General features: G+C 38.2%; 1 protein-coding gene across 1 annotated transcript; it reads right to left on the bottom strand.

The window, feature by feature from the left end:
* Positions 1-376: 376 nt before the first annotated feature.
* LOC107185670 (guanine nucleotide-binding protein G(o) subunit alpha) lies at positions 377-18294 on the bottom strand. Its single transcript, XM_015573408.1, is given in 9 exon segments — positions 377-1315; positions 2603-2756; positions 4398-4527; positions 6596-6724; positions 10246-10406; positions 12641-12782; positions 13859-13901; positions 18197-18267; positions 18269-18294. Coding segments are annotated over 9 exon segments (1044 nt in total). The 3' UTR covers positions 377-1127.
* Positions 18295-27141: the final 8847 nt, after the last annotated feature.

Genomic DNA, 27141 nt, shown 5'->3' with positions numbered 1-27141 from the left:
GGAACATACAGATTGTAAGCAATTCTTTGATATCAACAGCTAATCACTTGGAACAAGAATGGAAGTTTTCAAGCCAGAGAAGTTGTATTAAACAAGACAATCAATATCCCCACCACTGTCAAGATTAAAGTCAAACTGGTACAGTTTGAGATTGACCCTACAGTGAACTATCTATGAAGTTAGCTACCTAACTCTTAGGGTTAGGTCCACTCTCAGGCTGATCATCTCGAGAGGCTATACTGTACTTTCCAGAAACTTTTACTGCTTCCAACTGTGATATCCAATTTGTGGATTGGGTTTGTTGATCAATAAAGAACTAATGATGTTAGCTACCTAACTCGTAGGTCAGGTCCACTCTCAAGCTACTTATCCTGGGGGGCTATACTGGTCATTCCAGAAACTTTTACTGCTTCCAAATGTGGTATCCAAATTGTGGATTCGGTTTGTTGATCAATAAAGAACTACTTATGATGGTAGCTACCTAACTCGTAGGTCAGGTCCACTCTCAAGCTAATTATCCTGGGGGCTATACTGGTCATTCCAGAAACTTTCACTGTTTCCAAATGTGGTATCCAAATTGTGGTTAGGGTTTGTTGATCAATAAAGAACTACTTATGATGGTAGCTACTTATCTCGTAGGTCAGGTCCACTCCCAAGCTGATCATGTCGGAGGACTACACTGTACTTTCCAAAAACTTTCACTGCTTCCAAATGTGGAATCCAAATTGTGGGTTGGGTTTGCTGATCAATAAAGAAGCACAGCCAGTAAATCCTTGATAGGTCCCCAGGAAGGAAGAACAAGTCGAAAGGGCAGTTAAAATAAAAAAAGAGTCGAGAAGGTAACCGCAGGTGGTCGGTAGCAGCAGCGGTGGTACATTGGTGTATCTTTCTCTCTCTTTCTCTCTTACATTCTCTCGTTGTCCACTCACTTCCTCCCATTCTCTCCCTCTCGATCACTCGGTCCTCTCTTCCTCGCAAGTCTGGATCAGTCTCACGGTCTCTCATTCGCTCTCATACGCTCCTTCGTCGCGCGATGCATGCCTGTCGGCTTCGTGGTCGTGTTCCTCGTGTGTGTAGCGAGTGTGAATGCGTGCCGGTCAATCGGCTCCGCGACGGGAATATTTATCCTAATAGAGACCGCAGCCACGGAGATTATTGGCGATAATGACATCTGTGACCGCGTCGAACACGAACTGAATGTTGTTTGTATCAGTGGCGCAAGTCGTGTGGCAGTAGATCTCCTTATTGCCTGTCTTGTTGTTCGCCTCGAACTGCGCCTGGATGTACGCGGCCGCCTCCCCGTACTCTTGCGCTCCTGTGGACAATGAACAAGTTGCATTTTGTCAGATATCTCTTGACAAGTTTGTATTTTTCAATTTAACACGAATTACAATAATATTTTGGGATGATTGATTGAAAGCTGTACCGACGAGTAATCTATTACTTCTTAACGTAACCTATTTCGAATTTAAATCGTCGTAATTTCCCGCCATTTTCTGTTTTAAAAATGGCGAAGAATAATCGTTACTGAATCAGTAAATATTTTCGTTTCTCTATAAAATAAATATTCAACTTGAGGAAAAATAGTGGCACACCCGCTATAACCCTGTTATTATTGGTCTTATTATATTATATTACTGTTTCTATAAATTATCAATTGAGGCGGAATAATTGTGTCTACCACTGCTACGTTATGTTCCAGCTAGCAATCAAACTCGACTGATTACTAATTTAGATGTAATTCCACCGGGGCAGGGATAATTAGGTATTAAAATGAGGTCTTGTGGCATGAAATATGCAGATGAACTAGGATTAACTTTAACTATATCATTAAGTTAAAGTAACGTTTCATTTGTAGCGTCAACAAGATTTTTAATTTTATAAAAAATTCTATACATCGTGATTTCATTACTTTTTTCTAACCTCGTCTAAGGAAAATCTCACTGGAAGAATGGATTACTTTTTCTAGGTTACATTTTTTTGCACTTGAATGAATGGTAGGATAAAGTAATTATTTAATGTCAATAGCGATAGAAAAATTGTGTCATTAGTGGATCAAACTTGAATTTGTTTATAATAATTATAATATAGAGAATGCCTGGATTTTTATAAATAAGTATCTGTGAATATTAATCGAATTATCGTACGATGAGGAGCTATAGTTACAATAAGACGCACTCCGCCATGTTGGATACGGCTAGGAGTGTATTTAGATCACCCTAAACAAGAGGAAATAATATTCTTGTGGCGCGTGAAGGAATCTCGAGGACGTCAAGAGATTATAAAACTTTTTCTATCCAGGCAAGTTTCCGCGTTTATTTTTACCACAATGAGTCAATAATCCAATTTTATAAACGTTACTTCTAAATAATTAAATAACGTAATATCTGAAGTACAGATATTACGTTAGTTAATACAGATTTACTTTAAATAACAAATATTTGAAGCAAACTAAAAAAAAATTGCATTCTTTTGTTAAAATAATAAAAGAAATGAAAAATAACAGATTCTTTTATTCGAGATTTTAGACTAGTTTTCAATATCTTTTAAAACTAATTAGTACAATTGTTAATATCTATTGAAAAACAAAATGGTATCTTACCAGCATACTCGGGGAAGCAAATGGTGAGAGGGGACTTGCGAATTTTCTCCTCGAAAAGATCCTTCTTGTTCAAGAAGAGAATAATCGAGGTGTCGGTGAACCATTTGTTATTGCAAATTGAGTCGAACAGCTTCAAGCTTTCTTGCATTCGATTCTGTAAAAAAAAAAAAGTTTTCATTTAACTTTAAACCGAACAAACCCACTGGTCTAGTAAATAAATAGTTCTCAGGATCCAATTTCCAATTAAAAATACAAATTTCCATAAATATCCATAGTCCAATTACAATATACATAAACAATTTATTTTTCACGATTACATATTTATCTATTATACAGATAGTAAATTTCTTTCTCACAAATCCAAATGACCGTACACAACGGTTATCGATGACAGTCACTGAATTTTCAAAAAAAATATGGTACAAATTTCAATGAAAAATTCAATTTACGAAAAGAATAATTATCAAGATTTTTTCATGGAAACGAGACTTGACGCGGTCCACCCAAGGAAAATAAATAATAAATCATTCCAGTGGAACACAGGGGCAAGCGGGGTTAATGGGTGAGGTCGTTCCACCAGGAGAACCCGTTAATTTCCGACAATTGCACGCCGTCACGTATTCTTCCCACATCGGGAGGGGGCCTCGGCAATTGGCCGTCCATATCTATATGCACGGTATAATTTCGTAGCTCCCAGGTTGGTGTGTTTCTGGTTTCTCGGGTTTCCCCCCAGTGTGACGGGTCCCGGGGCACCGTGACGGATCGTGTATCCCTGGGCTGGGCGGGCTAACGTTACACACGGGGCGCGTGATGATGATACGTTAACTTAATTCAGGTGCACTCGTCACACTCGTTAAACCCATTTGTCTTTTTCCCAGTTTATTACAACTGGACTATGGGATCATTACGGAAGTACTGATTTTTTTCGAGGGGACTAATTTACAAAAGACTGGAATTACGTGGAAATATCTTAATATAGTGAAGCCTCCCATATCCGAACTAAGATAGGGAAACATAAGTCTAAATATGACTATGGATTTTTACGGAAGTACAGTTTTTTTGGAGAGGGGGCTAATTTATGACGACTGGAATTACGTGGGTGAATACAGTAGAGCCTCCCATATCCGAACTAATAGGGAAACATAATATTTGGATAAAAGAATTCTTGAAGAATGGAACATAATCACTTTTCTGATACTAAAGCTCATTTACTTGAATAGATATATATATATATACTATACTTTTTTAGTGAATGTAAACACCACATATTCGCAACAGAAGGCTGTCTGTTGATACGAGGTATTTTGTTCTGATCACAGAACGTACGGATAGTAGAACGTTCGGACACGGGAGGGTCTGCTGTACAATTGAAGGTTTTGTTCAAGTTAAAAACAAAACAGAAGGCTGATAATGTCCCACTGAACTTGCTAGTTGGATTATGAATTTGTTACTTATTATACAGGGTGTTTCATTTATCTTGACTGCCATGAATATTTCGCTATGTTATATGTATACAAGAGATACTGTTTGAGATATTGGACGGAGGATATGGAAACCTGTCAATTTGTAACTATTAACGCAATTCGATATTAGAAACGTTCAAATAATAGGTTTACTATTAGATAATTTTTGTATTATCTAGATAATACATTAATGTTTATTATTCACTCAATATATGGACAATTACTGCAGCTTCCTAGATATTAGGTAGACTACAATATATTTTTAATAATATTATCTAGATAATATATTTCTGTTCTATCATTTTCTATTATACATAGAAGTGATCTCTTACCGTCGACTCGTCTTCGTGCAAGACTTGATCGTACTCGGACATCGCAACGCAAAATATGATCGCGGTCACGTCCTCGAAGCAATGGATCCACTTCTTACGTTCGCTTCTTTGGCCGCCCACATCGAACAGTCTGCAAATAAGCGTTAACATGCAAATGAAGAACAACTCGATGAGTAATCTAAATAAAATAAATCTGGACATATAGAAGGATAAATGTAGAGAAACTAAAGTTACATAAAATTTAATTCCCTGCATAAAGTGAAATTCCACTGAATTCTGTGAATTGTTCTATTTTACCGATGCTTTCTAAATAATTGTTGCAAGCTGATGGGTATGTTAACTTTTTTTTTGAAAATTCACTATTAGTTTTCAAGAAAATTTCTCAACAATGTTAATTATGATTCCCTGAAGTCCTGCATCATTCTTATCAAATAAAAGGGTGGGAAAATACAGTATGCAAAAATATACTGATAAAATAAACAACTTAGTGTCATTTAATAACATTTTTTCCTTGAATTTTTACTTAATGAAATTAAACAAAAAAAAGAATATGAGCGTCTTTTTACGTTTGATTGTGTAAATTGATCGGACAAAAATGTAAATTTGCATGAAGGCTCTGCCAGTAAATTTTACTTTTCACGGTGACGCCAAGCTCGAAGGAGGAACTCTCGTTCTCACAATCGGCTTCTTAAATTATCAGCGTTATGATTCATGCTCAATCATTCGCGAGACATTGCTCTTTCTCTTATCCCACCGCTTCTTCGCTGACTCTACTCGATACATTTCTCGAGATACTCATACGAAACAAGCTATAAATTCACGCCATATATGGGAGTCCATTATTAGCTATCAGTCATTTGTTAGTTATTATCATTTCCTTTTTACAAATTTGTAGATACAATGAACCCTCGAATAATACGGCATTTCTACAGTACGGTTAAAGAACTGTGTACACTTTCGTTAATGTTTGCAACCTAACCCTACTTTTTGTATCATACATACTTCTTGGTTTCGTATAACACGAATTTGCACGACACGGTAATTTTCAAGAAGCCAACCACCGTGTTATACGAGGGTTATCTGTACGAATGGTGGTCAGCCATCTTGAATCTCAAGGATCTAATATTTTTGTCAAAAGCCGATAACACAACGATAAGTAATAATATAAAAAAAGGTCGATAATGTTTGCCTAGAAGTTTTTTATTTAAAAAAATTATTTTCCAAATTACTTCATAAAACGTCTGAACTGCAAAATACTTTTTCAAGGCCAGTCCATTAAAAGCACCGATTTCCCGAGGCAAATTTGACAGTCGTTATCTATATCGTACAGGATGTTAACACGAACAAACCAAACTGTACTATCATACGTGTACAAGATAGGGAAAACCGTTCGATTATGGAATGGGAAAACAGTTTTCCGTTTGTTGGCCGAGCGTTCCTGAAACGATAACATTCTTTCGTAACGGTGGCGCATCGATAAACCTACACCTGCATTTCGGTTCTTTATATCAGGTTGATGGAAGGATCCCACCTTGTACATACCTTCCTTTTTTTTTTTTTCATTTAATTGCTACCGTTATCGTTGCAAGTGACTACTAGAACTGACCGAAAATGATGGACATTCAATTTCTTACGATCTACAGGGTGATTTCACATTAGGCGTTACAAGTAATTTTACAGAAGATTATAAAATTTGAAGTTTTTACGGGTACAAATGTTATTTTAGAAAAAATTTGCTTTGACGAGCCAATACAATGTTTATGTATGTACAAGGTGGTACAAATAAAGTGTTATAAACTATTTTGCAAGAAACTATTACATTCTGGGAAGAAACTCTGTTTATGAATGCTATGTAAGCAATATTTTAGGGTAATATTCCAATATAATTTTTATCATTATACAGGGTGATCAATATAAGATGTACAGAATATTTATGAGAAAGCTACTATATATTAAAGGGATATTCTGTTTGTGTATACTATGCAAGTATTATTTCAGGATAGTACTGCAATTTCCATACTCCAGTAGAATTTCTATCTTTATACAGGGTGGTCCAGACAAAATGTTCCAAATTGTCCTACAGAAAATATTTTAACACTCAAAGAAAAGTTTCTCCACAAGCACTATAAGTGCTGTTTTAGTATAATCACGACAAAAAAATAAGTGAATACATATAAGTTGTCCGAAGAACGACTTACTTGAAATTAAGATTCTTGAAGGAAAAGTGGACTTCGACTATACCCGTTGTTTTCACACGGGTCCTTAAAATATCTTGCTCCGTAGGCTGATAATCCCTTGCCCCTAATCGGTCCAGGTCATCCAGGAAACTGAAAATTCAAACAAACAATAAAACATTAATCGGACATAAATACGAAGTTTTTCGTATCAGGAGTACAACTTGGTTGCGCAGCGTCGAGTCAAGCGATGAAGCAACAATTCTAATGTGACCTGTATATAAAGCAATTCCAGGGGTAAACAACATTCGGAATTGACGTTGCAATCCAGGTCGGGACCGATCGATCTCGCCTTTGCGTGTCCATGGTTGACGATTTGTCGGTCGTTCATTGCCAAAGTTGGATGCACCTGTACAAAGCGCTTCCATTTTATCGGGCTGTTAGGGCTTTTACGTTGCTTTACGTCGCTGGTGAACGCATAGATATCGAGGGGACTGATAGTTACGATGAATCTAGTAGAAACAATGGGTTATTAACACAAGATTGCAAAAAGCATTCTGCCATTTTGGAAATCCTTGTCATGTGTTGAAGATAAAAAATGATTTTTGGTAGATTCTTTTCCCAAAACATTTTCCATCGTGTACCACAATATCACGAAACAATCCTCTCAATATCCTTTACGTCACAATAAAACACAATATTAAAACCGCACAAAATCAAGTTACATTAAAAAAACAAAAAAAGAATGAATTCTCAAGGTTTCCGTTGCACTTCGTCCCCTTTAAATCCGGCTTCCTTTTCCCCGACTCTCTTTTGGTAATTATTAAGTGTCCAATTATCACGAATTTCGCGGTACAAGTGGTGTTTTCTTCCCATTGTTTTCGCCCCCTCCCCCTTTCCTCCTGGCGTTCTTTCATTCTTGTATCACTCTATTTTCTTACTGTTCCCCCGGTACAAAAGGGGGGTAACGGAATGAAAAAAGAGAGAAGAGTCCGGGGGAGGGTGGGGTGGCTGAAAAGGAGTGGGAACAGTAGCGGGGGGATGGTGTCGGCGGCCATTTTGGGCCACGTGACACGGGCGTGGCGTGACGTCATCGGCGATCAATACACCGCTAAACCTAAATAAGAAAGACGGGGGAAAAAACGGGGAAAAGGAAACGGTTCGAATCCTTCGACTCGCACACGTCCTCCTTTTGATGCCTCCCTCTTTGGTTTTTTTCCTTTTCTTTCTAGTAGATCGACCGTGATTAAATTAACAGTGGGGAGTTTAATTGACTCGCGAGTCGGCTGATTTTTCCAATATGTCCGCCGGGACGACTTGAAACCGTTGTTAAGTCAGGTGCTGTAGTGGAAACGAGATGATAGTCATTTTATATTTTTTTAATTGAACTTCCAAATGTGCGATTTTCATTCATTTTCTGTTTTCGTTACACCGTACCATGCGTAGCAAATAAATTCCAGTTTACATAATTCATTTCCTAACCTAAAAATGTTTTAATCGTTCAGTATATATGTTTCTGTAAAATGATCACTTCGGATCTTTTACGATACTAATCTGCTACTGATAACAGGAATTTGAAGAATTATTAAGCTACGTATCCACTTTTCATACCAGTAAAGACTTGAAGTAGACTTACTTATTAAGACTTTGAATAATCTTGAACGACGCTAAATTAATTTGGAAGTTCTTTTAAGTTGCCTATATATTACATTAAGTAAAAAAGACCTATTCATTAAAAAACCCGTTTTAATAAAAAAATATGATATTCTAAAAATCCTATTGTACATGGTTGGTATATTGAACCAAAGAAATTGCAGTCAGTAGGAAGATTTAAGGAAAATTACGACTGTCATGTAGTTTTGGCAGCTACTCTACCACGTCTTCGTAAAGCAACTGGTGATTAAGCTGCATTGCGGTACACGTGACAGGGGTGTGCGCGCGGCAAATAAAAGATTTCCAAGAAAAGTATATAGTTTCCCTTGTCTCGGCCATTGGTTATCGACCTGTCGAGATATTGACGGCGAAAAGTGATCCGCGGACGCGGCCTAGCTTGGGCGCGACCAACGTGTTGCGTCTATATGTATAATGTAACGTTGTTACTGCCGCGGTTTCCCTTCAAATACACTTCGGATAATAAAATGGCCGACACCGGAGGACCCTACCATCGGTTGTCTCGGCAGTAAGGAGAATATTCTCCCCACCCATTTTCTCCCATTACGCTTTATGGAACTTTCTTTTGGAAACCATTACAGATTCTCCGTTTGGTTCGACTATACAGGACGTTTCAAAACACATAGATTTAATTTCAAGGAGGAATTAGTGGTACGAAATGTAGTAAACATATTTTCAGAAATGTGATGATCGATTTTTCGTTTGGTTCAACTATACAGGGTGTTTCAAAACTCGTAGATTTAATTTGAGATTTTTTTACATGATCCTTTTTGCCCTCATTTATGACCACCTGTTTTGAAACACCCTCTAACTTCAACTAAAATTTTCTCTGACAACTCTAGTTACAGCTTTTCAATGGTCTTTTGATATGTTTTTTTATATTTGTATTGTTATATATTTTTATAATTTAAAAAAAATTGTACCAGTTTCACTAATAGTGGTTCATTCAGAATGGAGGATAAAGAATGAATGAAAGCACAGGTGTCCGATTTTTGTCGGATTCGATTATATCAAAGTTGGACGTACTCCAAATTAGGTAGCGACGAGGTTTCCTTATTTCAATGGCTTGGGCGAACTAGCTCTAGGTTAAGCTTATTTGTAAATATTCACTATACATTAATACATGTGAACGCTCTACATCAACTATAAATCTTTCTAAAAAAATTCATTTTTTAAAAACAAATCACTAATTACTCACACTTTTTGATGTTCATTATTCCATAATCCAGAAAACTTAGCAAGTAATGGAAATGAGAAATTAATTTAAAAAAATTATAATAATTAAAAGTAACAGAATAATAAAGAACTTTAAGAATAAAAAATAGTAGAATAATAAAGAAATACTATAAAATTGTAATAATTGAATAATTAATTGTATAAGATACGAATCGATGAAACCTAAATCTGGTTCAACAAACAGAAGTTCATTTAACGGAAGGTTCATTCCGTGTTCAATTTTGACAATTTTTTTAAAAAACACAGACGTAATTTTTGTCGAGAGCTGAAGTGCTCAAGTCTCGAAGAACGGGATGACGGATCGATTTCTCTGGAAGTTTAATGAGAGACTCTCAATGGCCCGGTTACCTTCAAGAGAGAAACACTCTTGGGACATTCTGTGAATTATGTAGGTTGATGGAACATAACCACTATGATTTTTCACTAACAATTATTAAACAGTGGATTTCATGCATTCACAAATTCCTAATCTTATAATTAATTCTACAGAATCCAGAATTGAAAAAAAATTATCCAATTGAAAATAGTATGAAAAATAGAACAATATAAATAGTATGTAATATAATATAATAATACAAATGAAAAATAAGACTTTACTAGTCCTCGTTAAAGTCCTTAATCCTCAAAATTGCTATAAATGCATATACAATCACTCAGGATCGTTCAGTTACTGATAACTGAAGAGTCCTCGAAGTCGTCAAAAGAGGACGATTCTTTTGACATTTTTAACGAGAGCAAGATCTGAATAATCGATCGGGTTCACTTACTATTTCGCCGAGTCGTTGAGTTGGTACTCGTTGCTCCTACCGAAGCACTCCTGGACCCCGCTGTCCGCCCAGAGCCTCTTCATCGCAGCCAGAAGCTCCTCGCCGAATGGCTCCGTGTCCTCCATTCTTTGGATCACGTCGAATACCATTTTCACGTCCGTCTGAAACATCATGGTCCAACAATTCGTTAGATTATCTAGAATACGCCTTATATGTCGATGATATTAAAACGTTTTTACAATCCACATTACGTTTTGGCTTCATGTGTTTTGGGTGGTCAAGGCACTTAGGGGATAATTTCTACCTAGTACCACCTAAGTGTGCAAGTCACTGGTATATAGGGTTTCATGTAACAATGTAGCAAAAGAACAATCTAAGATATAATATCAGATAATTGAAGGTAATTCCCATTAGAACATTAGGGACTCCTTCCACTAGTCCTTCCATTAGTGACCTCTCATTAGTACACCCAATAACATCTACGGGAACAATATTGATTTCTTTTCTAATAATCTATATCAGTATTTAGGAATAATTTACTCCAAACTTTTGATAAACTTTGTAGTAGTATTAAATTGTGTCACTGTAGAAGTACTATTCTAGAAAATGTATTCCATGAGTACTGAGAAATGTACATTATTGTTGTCAATTAACAACAAGCGTATAGTCCTTTGCGAAAACACTGATGAACAAGTGAAAATTAGCAGTGCAAGACAATATTGGACATACAAGTGCTGGATTAAGCGAGACAAACTATCGTGAAGCACTACTGGAAGCCATCAGGTTGCTGATCAACAGGTAGCCCATCAACAGTTCCGAGTAGCCAGCAAGGGAACTGTTGCTGTCTGCATGCTAAGCTGAAATATCGGTGAAAATTCTCCTGAACCTGTGCTCCGACCTTGAAAACTATATTTCCCTAGTCTGACAGAGTATATTAGATTAGAGACATTTCAAGCAGCTCTGAAGTGCTTGGGAGCCTACCTACCCAAACACCAGCAAAGAGGATCACCCAAGGCACTTGCTGTTACTGAAAAGATTTCTACAAGTTCACTATTTCTTATCCACCTACTATACTAGTTCTGATTCCAATTTCCAAGATGGTAAGAAACGCTGAAGACGATCCTAGACCCTAGGACTCTAGCTGGACTCCAGGACCCTGGTCCAAGTCCCCAAAAGAAGCTTCAACTTACTTTACAATATTTCCTTAGTCTGACAGAGTATATATAATAAGATTAGAGACGTTTCAAGCAGCTCTGATGTGCTTGGGAGCCTACCTACCCAAACACCAGCAAAGAGGATCACCCAAGGCACTTGCTGTTACTGAAAAGATTTCTACAAGTTCACTATTTCTTATCCACCTACTATACTAGTTCTGATTCCAATTTCCAAGATGGTAAGAAACGCTGAAAACGATCCTAGACCCTAGGACTCTAGCTGGACTCCAGGACCCTGGTCCAAGTCCCCAAAAGACGCTTCAACTTACTTTACAGCCTGAACTATATTCTTATCGTCGACTATACCGTCGAGAATTGGCATCAATCATCCGCCAAGCTGACACAAGAGACGACCGCCAGCGGATTGAGAGGCACTGGCCTGAAAAGCCGGATCAATCGGTACTCGAGAGTCAGCCAGCCCCTCGTGCTCCTTGTTTTCGAGGCAGGGGCTCTCGTTATTGGCTCTAAGGTAAACGACGCAGCCGCGACGCTGCACGATCGGTAAATATGCCGGATGAGGGTGCTTCAGTGCCGCCTCGAGATACGCATCGATCGCTCAAGTGCTCCCAGCCCTATCGATAATTTTTTATTCCAGCCGCCGGCCTCTAACCTCTGCCTCGGTGTCATTCGTTCCTGATACCCAGTGACATACGGGGCTCCCTTTATTGGGTTCTGTGGTAATGTACAGGAGTGTCGAAGAATACTATTTAAAGCTTCTAGATCTAGACCAAGTGGTACTTATTAAAATAAACAAAAAATAGTCGCCACTGTCGAGGATTGCAGGTGTAGCAAGCATTGTTGAATGAATAAAATATACAGTTATCCTCTCTTTTTTTAATTTTTAATACATCCTCTCCTACTCCGTGGTATTTTAGTAAATGTACCAGTAATTCGTTCAATATTTCTTCTTTTCATGATCTGGTGACACAGTTCGAATTCGAAACATTTTCCCGCCCTTTTCTACTTTCAAAATGGCGGCATATATCGACGAAAGGGGACAAATATAACGATCATAGACTCTACGAAAATGAGTGAATTTCATACAAATGCAGTACGTTTTCTTTCATTGGTTCAAGGATTGTGTTGGAAACAATTAATTCTGTGATGGAAGGTTTAAAATGGAGGACTAGTTTTTCAGTCAAGGTCCAAAATTGGTAAAAAGAGAAAGAGTTTCAGCTTACCTCCCGCTCGTTGGTCGAGAAGCTGATGTCCAAATTCGGCATCGCTCTGAGAATAGCGACTAGAGATTGTATCGTGTTGCTGTACACCACGGGCCTGTACTGTTTGAAGTCTTCCGGTGTAAATCCACTTTCATGGATAATTCTGTAAAAATAGAGAACGGGTGTGCTTGTAGGCTTTCGTGCTCGAAGAACCAGCAATACGCAGGTGTGGCTATGATTTCAAAACAATTTGGCGCGGTGCTGGTAACGAATTCAAATTGTTCATAAAAATATTTTTTACATTATTTTACAATATTCTTTATTTATCTTAATTCAAATTAAGTAAAATTTATTTATGAAGGCACGTTTTAGATCTTTATATCAGATATTATTATTTCTGTAGAAAAAATTATTATAAATAACGTCGCAAAAATTTAAACTTTTTCCATCTTAAGAATGAAACAACCTGGTAATTAAGAGCTGTCGAAAAATTGCATTACTGGTATTTTATAAATAAATAAAAATTTTTGTTTTTATATCGATTTTGTACTCGAATAAACAATTATTTCATTCTCCTTCGTTTACTATCAGTTGAAAGCAGATCAATTGATCATTGATTTTGCAGATCACATTTTTTTAATTTAAAATTTTACTGTATTTCGAACTCGAATAGCAAATTTTTGTTACAGTTTCGTTTTCGATGGAGCATAATTTAAAAAGTCGAAAGATTGGGAACCATAACCGTGGAATATTATCGATCAACGTTCCGGAAGTCTTGTCCGGTGGCTGGACACACGGGATTTTGTTCACTGGACGGTATGAATGGGTCCCATTGACGAGAAAACAAGATTCGAAACACGTTTCCACCGGCAAACTGTTCTTTCAACGGGGAAAATATTGATTTTTTGGGGTGAACGACCGATCTGACGTTCCCTTAATGAAGTTTATGAGCTGATTGTGTGTTAAAACATCGTTTTATAAGCGTAACATCTGCGGAACGTTCGAAATTACTCGGTTCGGTCAATATATTAAAAATTATTTCTATGCAGCTATACTGACAGTAACTAGCATTAAAAATTTAATTCCTCACCCCGCTCTTATGTATTTTAATAAATGGTAGTAAAATTTATATTTTTAAAATTATGTTAGTGATCCTAGAATTGGTTACCAGTAAATATTTTTTACGTAAATTGAAGTAAAATTATTATATTTAAAAAGAAATTAGGACAGTAAACTTACTTCATTTGTTTTACGATGGTACTTTTTCCAGACTCGCCGGCACCTGAAATCATAAGGAAAAGAACAATTAATTATGCATAACGTACCGAGTGTCTAATAATTTCTGACCAACCTATGTAAAAATTGATCGCTCGAAACAGTAATTAACCTCACAGTTAATAATCAGGCCATTGGTCGATTAATCAGAAAATCGATTTTTAACAAAACCGACTGAAATAATTTCCCTGAAAATTCCATAAACATAATACCAAAATATCGAAGAAATATAGCCTCATGCTAAGTTTCCCAAAAATGTTCAAAACCCAACCAATTTGCCCAAAAATAAAAATAATTAACCTCTGCAGGCACAAATTTGTTAAGAACAGAAAAATATTTCTGTCATATAAATATATTTATAAATATTACCAACAATCAATTGGTACCCTGTTTTGTTAAGGAATTTCCTAGTGAATATTTCCTAACAATTTTGGAATGATACTGCGTATACTCAAGAGGTTAACAAATCAAATCATATTCTAACTAAACTTCCAATTAAAGAAAAACGAAATCTTATAAATAAAAATAACATTGGAAAAATCGTATATTTTCTTGAGATAATGATAAATTCTCGAGATTTTTAGTATAATCGGAAAAAGAAAAGGAAAAGGGAGGAAGAAAGGTGCACTAGAAACGGAAAAGAGAAAAACGGCGCCTATGGCGGAAGCGAGGGGACCGGAAGTGACGTGTGGCGCGACCGTATGTACCAGCGGAACTTGTTTTCCTGCTTACGGATGCCGGTGTAGGTACTCCCCCTCTTTTAAAAAGCTCTTTCATCCCGAACCGCTACGCCGCGCCGCATCGCGCGCTTCGGAATCGTTCCCGTCGCACTTCCAGCCACGGTTCTCCACCTCTCTTATCGATCGGCTTGGAACGTACGAATTCCAACCACCTTCCTTCCGCCATAACGTTCGCATGCCACTTGCGCTAACTCGGCTAATAAATTAATGCGAATCGATCCACAGATCCTTGCCCCCACCCCACCCTCTGTTGGTGAACCACCACGAGGAAACGACATCATGAAATCGTAACTGATATTGAGGACAGAAGCATGAAAGGGGAACACAGTGGCTTGGTCTTGTAGGACTGCGATTCCACCCTCCTCCCCTTTTGGTAATGGAGGTGTAAGTAGGAATAATTGAGGTGGTTATCGATTATTTGGAAATTGTATGTCAAGAAGTGTGTTAATTATTTTTTCATTTTTAACTTTTAGTTATATTGGGGATAATACTTAGGCATTAATAATTGCATATATGCACACCCCTTGGTTTAAGGATGGTGTAGGTAAGAATAACTGAAGGGGTTATCGATTATTTGGGAATTGTATGTCATGCAGTGTTTTTAATTATTTTTTAGTTTTTAACTTTTAGTTGTATTGGGGTTAATACTTGGGCATTAATAATTGCATATATGTACATCCCTTAGTTTAAGCGTGGTGTAAATAGGAATAATTGAGGGGTTATCAATTATTCACGAAGTGTGTTGAATTATTTTTTAGTTTTTAACTTTTAGTTATATTGGGGTTATTACTTGGGTGTTAATTCTACATATACACACCCCCTGGTAATGGGGGTGCAAGTGGGAGTAATTGAGAGGATTATTAATTATTGGGAAGTACATATATGCATGTGAGACAATGTAATGAATTTTTTTGTATTAGTTGAGATTCTTGGTTAACAATTACAGATAACTTTTATAAAAAAAGAAAAAATAATTTCTTGAACATTCTATCGATTCGATTTATGGAATTTTGCGTATGAATTTGTCGTACGATTTATTTGTTAAGTTGAATAAACGGTACCTATTGTTGTTACCGACGCGACGGGGCGCGTAGAGCTCGCCCCGCGGGCGAATATTTCACGCGGTTACGGATTAACGGATGATATAGAGGCGTCGAAGAGAGAAACGATCTCGCCGTGCGTTTCCCTCGCAGCATAAATGGGATGAAAATACTCGGTGAAGACGCAAACGAAGGGAATGACGTCATTGGTAACACCAATAAACAGGACCCAGATTTCCCTCGAATAATCTTGGTTTGAACGCCGACCAGAAAACCAGAAGGATTCTTTATCCCACCCCCCTCCAACCCCCTCGATTCAATCGGCGCGTGCCCAACCGATTTCGGGATTTTTTTAACTAAAAACTAGATCGTTGACGTTCTAACAAAATTCCAACAAAATCATGCAATTACTTCAATTTTTATTATTGCAATTTTATTCCACAATTTTTCATTTTTTTTTGTGAAATTTTACTATTAAGATATACTTCTTAAAATGATAATTTTATAATATAGAATATTAATTTCATGGTCTTTTTTTATACCACAAACTACTAATGGATCCAATTTTATAACGCAAAGTTATTATATTAATTACTAATAAAGACCTTACTAACCCACATTGTAATAAATAAAAAAATCATTTATTGAAAGTAATAATAATGTGGAACAAGAGACAGACATTGGAAGAATTATTAAAATAGACTTGAAAATATCAATTTGAATATTGTAAAATAATGGGAGCTTATTACAATTGCTGTTCTTTCACACGGAGATAATGTAATTGAAATTTTCCAGTGGCATGTCTACGATGATAACTATAACATAATTAAGATCCACTTCGTTAATTTCGAGTCACGATCGCAGTGTCGCTCACTCGCGAGTCATTAAAAACAAACAGTAACCTGAGCGAATGCTGTATTTGCAGCGAGAGTGGAACAATTATTGAACCTACTTCAATTCTAGCACCCTCGACGGCAATTCTTTACGCCTCCTGAACATTTTTAAAGCTCTATCTAATTTTGCATGTATTACATCCGAGTCTTCTTTCAAGCTTCGAAATTGCCAAGGTTCGATTAAATGGTTTTTAAACAATTTAATAGCTTCCATAATCATCGCGTTGAATTTTAATAATTTCTTTCTCAATCTCCAATGTGTGTTTGTTTTATCGTAAATCAGTTGGAAATATTTATGCTCGTGTAGAATGCAACACGTGCCACGAGAAAATAAGCATTTGTCTGTGGCGAAAGAAAACCAAGAGTCTCTGGTATATGAAACGAATTCGGGGAACAGAGTACATTCCTTCTATTTGATATTTCTAGCGCGTTATTTCAAACAATGTCCGTCTGATTATTTTCAATGATAAATTAATAAAACATATTACGTGTTAACAATAATTTACAAAAGTAGTTTATTTTATTTATATTACTTAGTATTTGTACAATTTTACCCGCGTGTTTTTTGATAAACAATTTAATCCGGGCACATGAAAAATAATCCGGCTTTATCGATGCTTTAAATAAACATTTTATTAATCAGAAATTCATTTTTTTTTAATCGTATCCTCTATTAGTTGATATTATTATGTCAAATTCTTAGCCTATTCAATTCTTATTTAATTAACTTCATAGGTTATTTCATTGTTCATTTAATCTAGTAAATAAATAAACGATAATTATTATTTGCAACGTGATATAGATTATTAGATTAGTTACATAAAGAAAGTATTATTATATTATTGTTTTATGCAACGATAAATTCATCAACACGACTTTTATGTGCCCAATTTTATAATAAACTAAAGAGGTACTGGAGCATGTACGTACAGGGGGAAAATTATACTTGAACACGAAAAAGTATCTGTTATGTAAGTAGGACGCAGAGGCTTAATAGGTTAGATTGATCAGAATATAAACAACGAATATAAAACCATTAAAGAGGCAAGTGTTTATTATGTAATGATCAACTGACCATTTGCACTTACTGAGAGAGCACGCGGTCGTGTTTCGAACAGATATTACACTAACAGTCTAATTGTTTAAGGAGAAAGTTAATTTTTTTTAAATAAATGATATTTCGAGGCGTTAAGAGAATAGTTATTCTGATAGAATAAATAATGAAACAAGAAACAATACTAAATAATAATAATAATTTAACTATATTAATTCAATAACAATACATACTTCCCGTCATTATTCCTTCGAATAATCATTACGATAACATGAAATTTCATGCAAATTCCAAATTTCATATAATAATTCATAAATACGGAAATTAAACATTTATTACCTCCGTTAAACATTTACTTGAGTTACAAACGAAAGAGAAATTTGTATTGAACTTAACTGACGATACTAATAACGTTTATAAGCACATAATTACAGAACAATATTGTTTCAGTTATTAACACCATCATTATTATTCTCCTAGTTATAGTTATTAATTTCCCATTATTTCCTTAACCACATGCAGGTTCGCTGTCAAAGAAAAATAAGATTAAGTATTCATTTCTACATATCACTCACCAAGCAACAACAGCTTGATGTCCTTGGCGGCCTGCATGCCATCCTCCTTCAGGTTCTTCTCGATCTGCTTGCTCTTCCGCCGACATGGCACAGCCCATCTTGCCACAGGTTGCCTTCACAAACGCCACCACCAAACTCTAAAACCTCCCCTCCGTTCACGTAGAACCGCCCGATTTATCTATATCCCCCTTTCTTTTTTTAATTCTACCACCCCCTTCCTAGGCCACGGCTACACCGCCGGAGCCGCGTCGCAGGAGTCGTCCTCGGGAGACTTTCACCACCCCACCACTACCACACCAACCCGCCACAACCTTCGAAACCGCCCCACCGCCTCCGCCGCCTCCCCCGTGCACCACCGCCACCACCTCCTCGGCGTCGTCGTCTTCGTCTTTGTCTGTCACCGGAACCGACCCCGCCTCGAGCGACTCAATCACCGCTGCCTCACTAGCTGCTCCGCCACGCTCCCCACTTCTCCAGGCTACTGACGGAGCCCGCCACCCTGGGACGTGTGTGCGTGTGTCGACCGCTCGGTAGCACTAGCTCTGCAACAAAAAAAATCCATCCACTCCATGTGATTCACTGTCCGATTCGTATTACAGACTCCTCTCGATTATTGTCCCGAACTTGGGTCCGCGTCGGGACAATAATCTTATAGAGGGAAATGCTTCAGACCCTCGCAAATTCGTTCTTTTTTTTGCCTGAAACCCGAGCCTCGGCAACAAAAACGGAGGGGCAACAATGTATGCGCTTGACAGTAATCGAGAGGATAACGACTGGACAATAATCGAGAGGAGTCTGTATTGCGTATAGGTTGGGAGGGATCGAATTATATGCATGATCCCCTGTCATGATATATAGTGGACTCTAACTATATTGACATGGTCGGGCCTGTAGGGGACTAAAATGGCAATGATTGTAGAGCCCCCTCTATGCTAAGTTTAGTCGTCGTAGCCTCGGCCTCAGCGCCTGTGCAAAAACTGGATCGTGCTGATGCGCCGGCGTACGCAACGTGGTGGGAGAACGAATTTGTGTCTGCGAAAGTACGTGTGAAGGGGAAGTGCCTCGCATGGCAATATGTTCAGTGGCAATATAGTTAGAGTCCACTGTAGTTATGCTACTATAAGGTCGCACTTTGTTGCCCTATCCATGTTTGGGCATTTGTACCCCTATCATTTTGTTGATTTGGCTGGTAGTAAGTAGACATTCTGGTTGGAAGAGATCATCTAAGTTCAACTGTCCTACTACTAGATCACACTTTATGACCTTTATCACCTCCCACTGTATGACAACATTGTTGATCCTATGACCCACCTAGTGGTAGCTACTAATAGGTAGACATACTGGTTGAAAGAAGTCGAGGTATATGTGTGACACAGTCAAACGTCCAAGTATAATGGTCCCAGTACAAGATCGTGCTATGAACCCTCCTACTATATGACACCATTGCTACCCCTATCATCTACCTAGTGGTAGAGCTATCAGTAGGCAGGTATATTGGTTGAAGGAGATCGAAGCAACTGTATAACTCAGTCAGTCACCTAGGTAGAGTCATCTCACTATAAGATCGTGCTTTCTCGCCAACCCCCTCCCCCAACTTGTGTCTCCAATGCTACCCTTATGACCTACCTAGTGTTAGCTACTGATAGATAGACTAATTCATAGAAAGCGATCGAACTAGACGTTTGCCCCAGTCATGACTGGGTCACATATCTAACTGCAGTTCTACTATAACGTTTTGTCACCCCCACTATACGACACCTATGCCTACCAATTCATGGCATAGCTACCAATCGGCAGGTTTTCAAGAGGGAGGAATAGCGTCAAGTGAGTGAACATTCCATAGTATCACTGTGTGCGTAGCAATTTGTACATTTTAACAAAGTTAATGTACAAAAATGTGTGACATTTTTTTTATAAACATTCATAGTCAATTGATCAATAAATGGGAAAATGGATGGACGATTAAATCGACAGAGATTGTGGAAGTCAAAAGTTGAGGCTTGAGACGGTCGGAGGTCAATTAACGAGCAACGAAATGGAGACGCGTGACCGCGGAGGCGCGTGAGGAATATTAATAAAGCTGTTTCACGATTATTTCCGACCGGTGGTGGAACGTGTTTCACGAGGCGCCGATAAGGAACGCCCTATCTCGCGGTGGGCTGTCGATGCTAAGTGTGCACTTATACTCTCGAATAAGAGGTCGTTCTGTAGCAAGACCAGGATACAGGGTCAATTCTGACCCGAAATAAGAATTTTACAATTACTTAACCACGTTTATCGCAGTCTATTCGGTTCATATTAATTGTGTTTTTTGACATTTGAATTTGTATTCAGTGACGGTCACCGGTGACCGACGTAGCGCGAAGTAATGTTCGACGACGCTCACCAGTGACCGACATGGTATGAACAGAAGATTCTGTGACGGTCACCGGTGAGATTACTACAAATTAGAAGAGAGTAAAATCATGTAAATGTTTATAATACGATTCAAGAAATTGTGAAATTAATTTAGAAAAATTTGTGTATGCAAATATTTAATTTTTATATCCAATATATACAGGGTGTTTCATTTATCTTGCCCTCCCATGACAATCTATAATCTATTTTCAGGATTTATTAGCTCACGTATTAAAATATGGAATTACAATTTACTAATTAATTATTTTCTCATTTATAAACCTTAATGAACATCTAACAAGATTTTTATTCCGTTAGTGGAGGAAATCGATTTCTGTTTAATTCCTATTATTATCAAAATAATAATTAGACACTATTAGGACACTACAGAAATAATAGTAACAAAAGGAAGGAACAATCGATTTTTCTAATCAAATCCTAATCCACAATCAATTTCAATTCGAAATGATCCAGAAAAATTTGAATTTCGAATTGATCTAAGAAAATTTATCAACTAAATCCACTCGCGAATCGCCAAGTTTCTCTTAATTGCTCGAACGGTCACGGTATATACGCCACGATGAAAATGTTCGGTTCACCGAGGCACTAAGTTTTTTTTTTAGAAGCACGGCTTGGGAAAAGAATTTTCTGCTCCGAAAAAAGACCGCCGCAGATACTACGGGGACGCTGTGGTGGTGGGAGTGAAGCGTTCAACAGAGTCACGAAATAATATTCGTCGGCGTAGGAAAGGTTCTCGGAGCCGCGAGACCAAACGAATTACTCATCCCGACGCTGAAAACTTATCGAGCGTGTAAACGAACTCTAAATTGATAAATGCCGTGGGGCAATTAACGGGGTCGTGTTGTTCGAGCGCCACGATGTTTTCAATGACTTCTTTCAATGATCCTTTCTTATTTCAGGAAATCGACCATTATGTTCTAATGGTTTATCCACTATACTGTTTACATGGCGACAAAGTGAATTATTGTCCCTTTTTTACCTGAAGGGGTCACCTATTGGGTTCTTACGGCTGGGTCTGTGGCGACCCATCGAATTATTTATGTATAAATCTATGTTTGTGAGATCTTCGTTTACTGCTCACAAAAAAAGGAAGAATTAATTGAAGAATAGAATAAAGAATTGATAACGAAGAATTAAATCTTAGTGGAGAAGAAGCAACAGTAATCAGTAGATTAAAAATTGGTCATACTAAGTTTACCTACTCCAATTTTGTAATTAGACATAATCCACCTTGCTGTGATGCTTGCGATAATAGTACTATCGCTAAGCATGACGTTCTTGACTGTCCTGAACATACAACTGACAAAACATTCCTCGAAGAAACGATGTCGATTAATAAAATAATGTCACTTACAGTAGTTTTGATCTAAAACTTTGTTCTATAGCAAGAAAATAATTTCTATAATCTCCACAAGTCTCTGATCCCTTAATTTCTGAACACCCTCAAATTCTTACTTTTTCGACACCCAGTACATGAACTAACCAACCAAAAAATTCTTAGGTCCAGTTGCTCCAGAGAGAAAATATTGTGTATAAACTCCACGAGTTTCTGATCCCTTAATTTCTGAACACCCTCGAATTCTTACTTTCTCGACACCTAGTACATGAACTTAACTACCAAAAAATTCTCAGGTCCAGTTTCTCCAGGAAGAAAATAATTTGTATAAACTCCACAAGTCTCTGATCCTTTAATTTCTGAACACCCTCGAATTCTTACTTTCTCAACACCCAGTATATGAAACGATCCGCCACGAACTTCTCACCTTCATTTTCCCCGGCGTGAAAATAATTTTCCTCCGCGGAAACGGAATCCTTGAATATAATCTAAAAAGCGTTCGCGGAATGGGATGAGATACGACGTTACCGGAGTTACAACTTTAAAGGCTGCCCTCGAGCCGAGGCCTCGTTCCCCTTTTTTTTTCGGACGTCCGTCGAAAGGACACGCTTTTGCTGGGGAAAAAATTGTCAGCCGGGATACGTGTTCCCCTCCCGTTGAAAGAAAATATCGCCTGGAGCGGTACGGCCCGGGAAGACACCGGTGATTTATTATTGATATCCAGGCTAAACACGTCGATCGTGGGTACCACTTCCAAGGGACCGACGGATATGTCCAAACTAAACTCCTCTGCCCACTCTCAGCTACTTATATACATTACTTGGTATACACTTTGTTCCAATAGGTACAGTAGTACGTGTGTCGGCCAAATAGCATACGACCGCGGAGAAGGGGACAGAAGCGTGTGAGTTGACGCCTCAAGGGTAGGGGAAGGGACGTCCAAGTCGACGCTCCTACGAGCTGGCTCTCCACGTGCTCTTGGTCGAAGAGCGACTCAGCCAGAAGAGTTACGACTCGAAAAGCAACAGTCATGTGGTAGGATCACCTGTGATTGTGCATACACCAGACAGGTCAAAACTACTGATCAGATAGGTCTAGCTTATGGACCAGAAAAGTTTAGTCTATGGATCAGACAAGTCCAATCAATGGACCAGACAAACTTAATCTATGGATCAGACAAGTCCAATCAATGAACCAGACAAGCTTAGTCTATGGATCAGAGAGGTCCAATCAATGGACCAGACAAGCTTAGTCTATGGATCAGACAAGTCCAATCAATAGACCAGACAAGCTTAGTCTATGGATCAGACAAGTCCAATCAATAGACCAGACAAGCTTAGTCGATGGATCAGACAAGTCCAATCAATAGACCAGACAAGCTTGGTCTATCGATCAGAGAGGTCCAATCAATGGACCAGACAAGCTTAGTCTATGGATCAGAGAGGTCCAATCAATGGACCAGACAAGCTTAATCTATGGATCAGACAAGTCCAATCAATGAACCAGACAAGCTTAGTCTATGGATCAGACAAGTCCAATCAATGAACTAGATCCAATCCACAAATATTACTGACTCCAGTGTAAGTCAAGGGACACCCAAGTCCATCAGTCCCACAGATTCTTGACCGAAGCATGACCAAGCTAGAACAATGAAGCCTGGAAGAGGAACAGTCATTTGGTAGGACTGCCTGTGATCATAAAAGCCGCCTATGGACCAGACTGGTTTGGCCTATGGATCAGACTAGTTTGGTCTATGGATCAAACAGGTCTAGTTCATGGACCAGACCCACTTCACAAGTCTTACTGACTTCTGTCTAGGTCAAGGAACGTCCAAGTTGTTGCTCGAACGTGCTCTTAGCGTGCTCTTGGCCGAAGAGCGCCCGAGCCGTGGCGAGTTGCCGCACAATGAGCAACAGTCTTGTGTTGAGGTTATGTTTGCATGTAGGGGTCGACTGTGGACCAGACCCGCTTCAACGAACCTTACTCACGCTAGACCACTATCAGCGGGGTCTCAAGTCAATTCCTCTGTCCCAGTGCCCGAGACATGAGTATGTACTATAGTTTCCGGTCTCATTTTATGAACATAGTACTCCTAACCTACAAATTATTATTTTTTTTTTTTAATTTTTTTTTAATTTATTTCTGAAACAATGGTGTAGTAAACAATTTAACGAAGAGGATTACGTAGCTTTTGGGCTAATTGCAGTTTAGGTGAACGAAAGTTGGATCTGATGGACACCTGTTTGTACAAGCTGTTTGGGGTTAATTTCTATTCAATAAAAAATGTCCATTTCTGTTTGTATGTTATAAAAATTGAAATTGATATAAACAATTATAGTAATCATTTGGCCATTACCATTATCATATTTCTTGCCCTAGTTTCATTTAGAGTGATAAAATTGAAGGATAGATTTAAACAAAAATAATTTTTAAAATTGAATAAAAAAGAACATCTTAAATAAAAAGAAAAATTAACTCATCGACCCTGTGTTAATAAGTGAGTTCAGTACGTTTCTAGTAAAATCAATAAATTCAAAATACAAAACTGACAAAATTTGGAAAATAATCCTGGCCACGAAAGTGGTTCGTTGTTACGGGTCAAGGGGGTTAATCGATAGTCAATAGTTCTGGAAGTATAGTGAAGACACCGGGACTCAAACTGTCACGGAAAGCATTTGTACCAACTTCTGTACACCCCGATAGGGTCGAACTATTTTCAAACTTCCGGCGTGTCTTCCGAAGTACATACGGCGAAAATAATTCTTGCCGGTCGGATCGTGTGTCGATCAAGCTGAACGGGGCAAGAATCATTTGGGCAGTAGAACCGCTTGACTCACGTTTACTAACACAATTCCTTAAAAAATTCAAATTAAATGCAAACTAGTTAACTAATTATCCGACGTAATTATTTATTGAAAGTAGCCTTATTAGGTTAATAAAGAGGGTTAAATGCCGATCATGTTTCACCCCCCAAGTAAACATAAATGTACAAAAATAAAGCAATGACAATTGAAAAATTCGAAAAATGAGCAAGGACGAGAACTTTTAAATAGAAAAGGATGTAAAAGAACAAAAATGAGTAACTGACCCATTACCCCCCCCCCCTCTCCTTAACGGGTTAACCCCCAGGATTCTTTGCGACTGCGTGCACTAGTGATTTTTCGAGTATTTGCAATTAATACGACAGAGTGACGTGTATAAGGGATAATATAAAAAATTATTAAACTTAAATAGCATTACCAATCACAAAGGTGACTATTTAAGGCTTAAGGCTATTTAAGATTATTTAGGGGATAACAACAATGAGCCCCATAAATCAGAAACTCCAAAAAATTACTGAATAGAATTTAAAGTGTTAAAAACTATTCCAATGTATGTACATATATACTGTCAACAGGGAGAAACTATTTCCAATAATACAACTTTTTATTATAAGTCTTAGAGAGGTAACTACAACCCCTGTGAATACCAATTCTTACATTAATAAATTATTAATTGAGCTAAAAATGCAACTTAATAAAATTTAAATAAAACCCATTCAGAATTAAGAATTTTTCAGTAAAAATACAGAAGAATAAAAATAGATACTTAATCGTACACTTTTATCTACTTCAAAAGATCGGTCTAAAAACGACAAAAATTATTAATCAAATCCAACCCTATATCATAGGTAGTAACAAAACTTAACCCCTTACAGTCTCAAGTATTCTTAAACTACCCCAACATTTGCCTAAATGTCACACAATTTACTAACACATGAATAATTCATTTTCCAACAAATTTCTAAAATATAAATAATGTTAGGTAGTACGAACGTAATTATAGGATAACAATTAAACACACCACACTGAAACAATTGCTATGAAAAAAGACAATCGACCGTCAAATCCACTTCGACGTAGACCAGGAACACGGTATAAAATCACGACGACGACCCACTAAACAATAACAATTAAATACAGCCGAACAAAAAGGGCAAGTTAACTCATCATCCCCCTGTTAACAGGTTAACCCCTTTGCCCACGGCCTCCTTCGCGTCTGCGTGTCACAGTCACTCTACCCATTCCGACAAACCTACGTATCTCTCGACCCCACACAGATTACAGATAAATACCGACATAGCATATTTAACGCAATCCATTGTCTTTTTAATTACCAGCGGCACAATCGTCACCAAAAAACTCGCCAGGGCAAAGGGATTAGCTCCCCAGGTTCATACATACGATCTCCATATACAACGTCACTGGTCGAAAATCACTAGGTAAAAATAAGATGATTGATGGCCAAGCAATCAAATAAAAAAAAAAATCGTGCGTAGAAACTCACTGTCGAAGAAGCCACCCCGCGTCGTCCGCTAGGTGCCAGGGTAGCTCTCCTCCCCGTGTCTCCGACCGCGCACATAGACGCCTCTCCACCCCCTTGGATTTGGACACGGCCGAAATACCCCTTTTTCCTACGTGCACACACGCACACAAACACACGCACGCACTCTAGTCCCAGAAATCCTCGTTTAGTGTATCCTCACTAAAGAGTCCTCACCACTTTGGTATACGTCGCGCGTGGTATCCTACGCGGGGGCCCACGTAAACGCCCGTGTGTATCACCACGTCGTCCCTCGAATCGATACGACCCGGCGTACGGTGGCCAGCACGGAACTGAGGACACGGAGCGGTCCGGTCCGATAAAGAGCTTGGAGCCCGGAGGAGCAGGCGGAGTTAACCGCGGCACAGTATACGTATATGTGTGTGTTTATATGAGTGTATGTCACTGTAGGATCGCCGGGTGTGCTCGAACCGAACCGACTGAAACTAGCCTACTATAATATGAAAATATCTGAGGGTAACAAAGTAGAAGGAAATCAATGATTTCGAGTGGAGGGGGATTTAAAGCACTTTGGTCACGTTTTCTTTCTATCCCCGATTTCTTCTTTTTTTTTTCTTTCTTTTATTTTGTACCCGTCTGTATACGGTGCGCCTTTCTTTCTCTCTCTCTCTTTCTCTCGATTTGTCGGCACGATAAAACTTTCCCCCGTTTCTTTCTGTTCCCACCTCGGTGCGGTGGTCGACGAAACAGAATCACGACTGTTCTGTGACGTTAAAAAAAAGATATCGCGCGGGGTCGTGAGAAAAGAGAGGAGGATCCGTCGAGCGAACGAGCAACCCGAACCGCGTTTCCGAGGAGCTGGACGCGT

This window comes from Dufourea novaeangliae, unplaced genomic scaffold (genome assembly GCF_001272555.1).
Source record: "Dufourea novaeangliae isolate 0120121106 unplaced genomic scaffold, ASM127255v1 scaffold19, whole genome shotgun sequence".
Classification (NCBI taxonomy): Eukaryota; Metazoa; Arthropoda; class Insecta; order Hymenoptera; family Halictidae; genus Dufourea; species Dufourea novaeangliae.
This window is presented reverse-complemented; position numbering and strand designations above follow the sequence as displayed.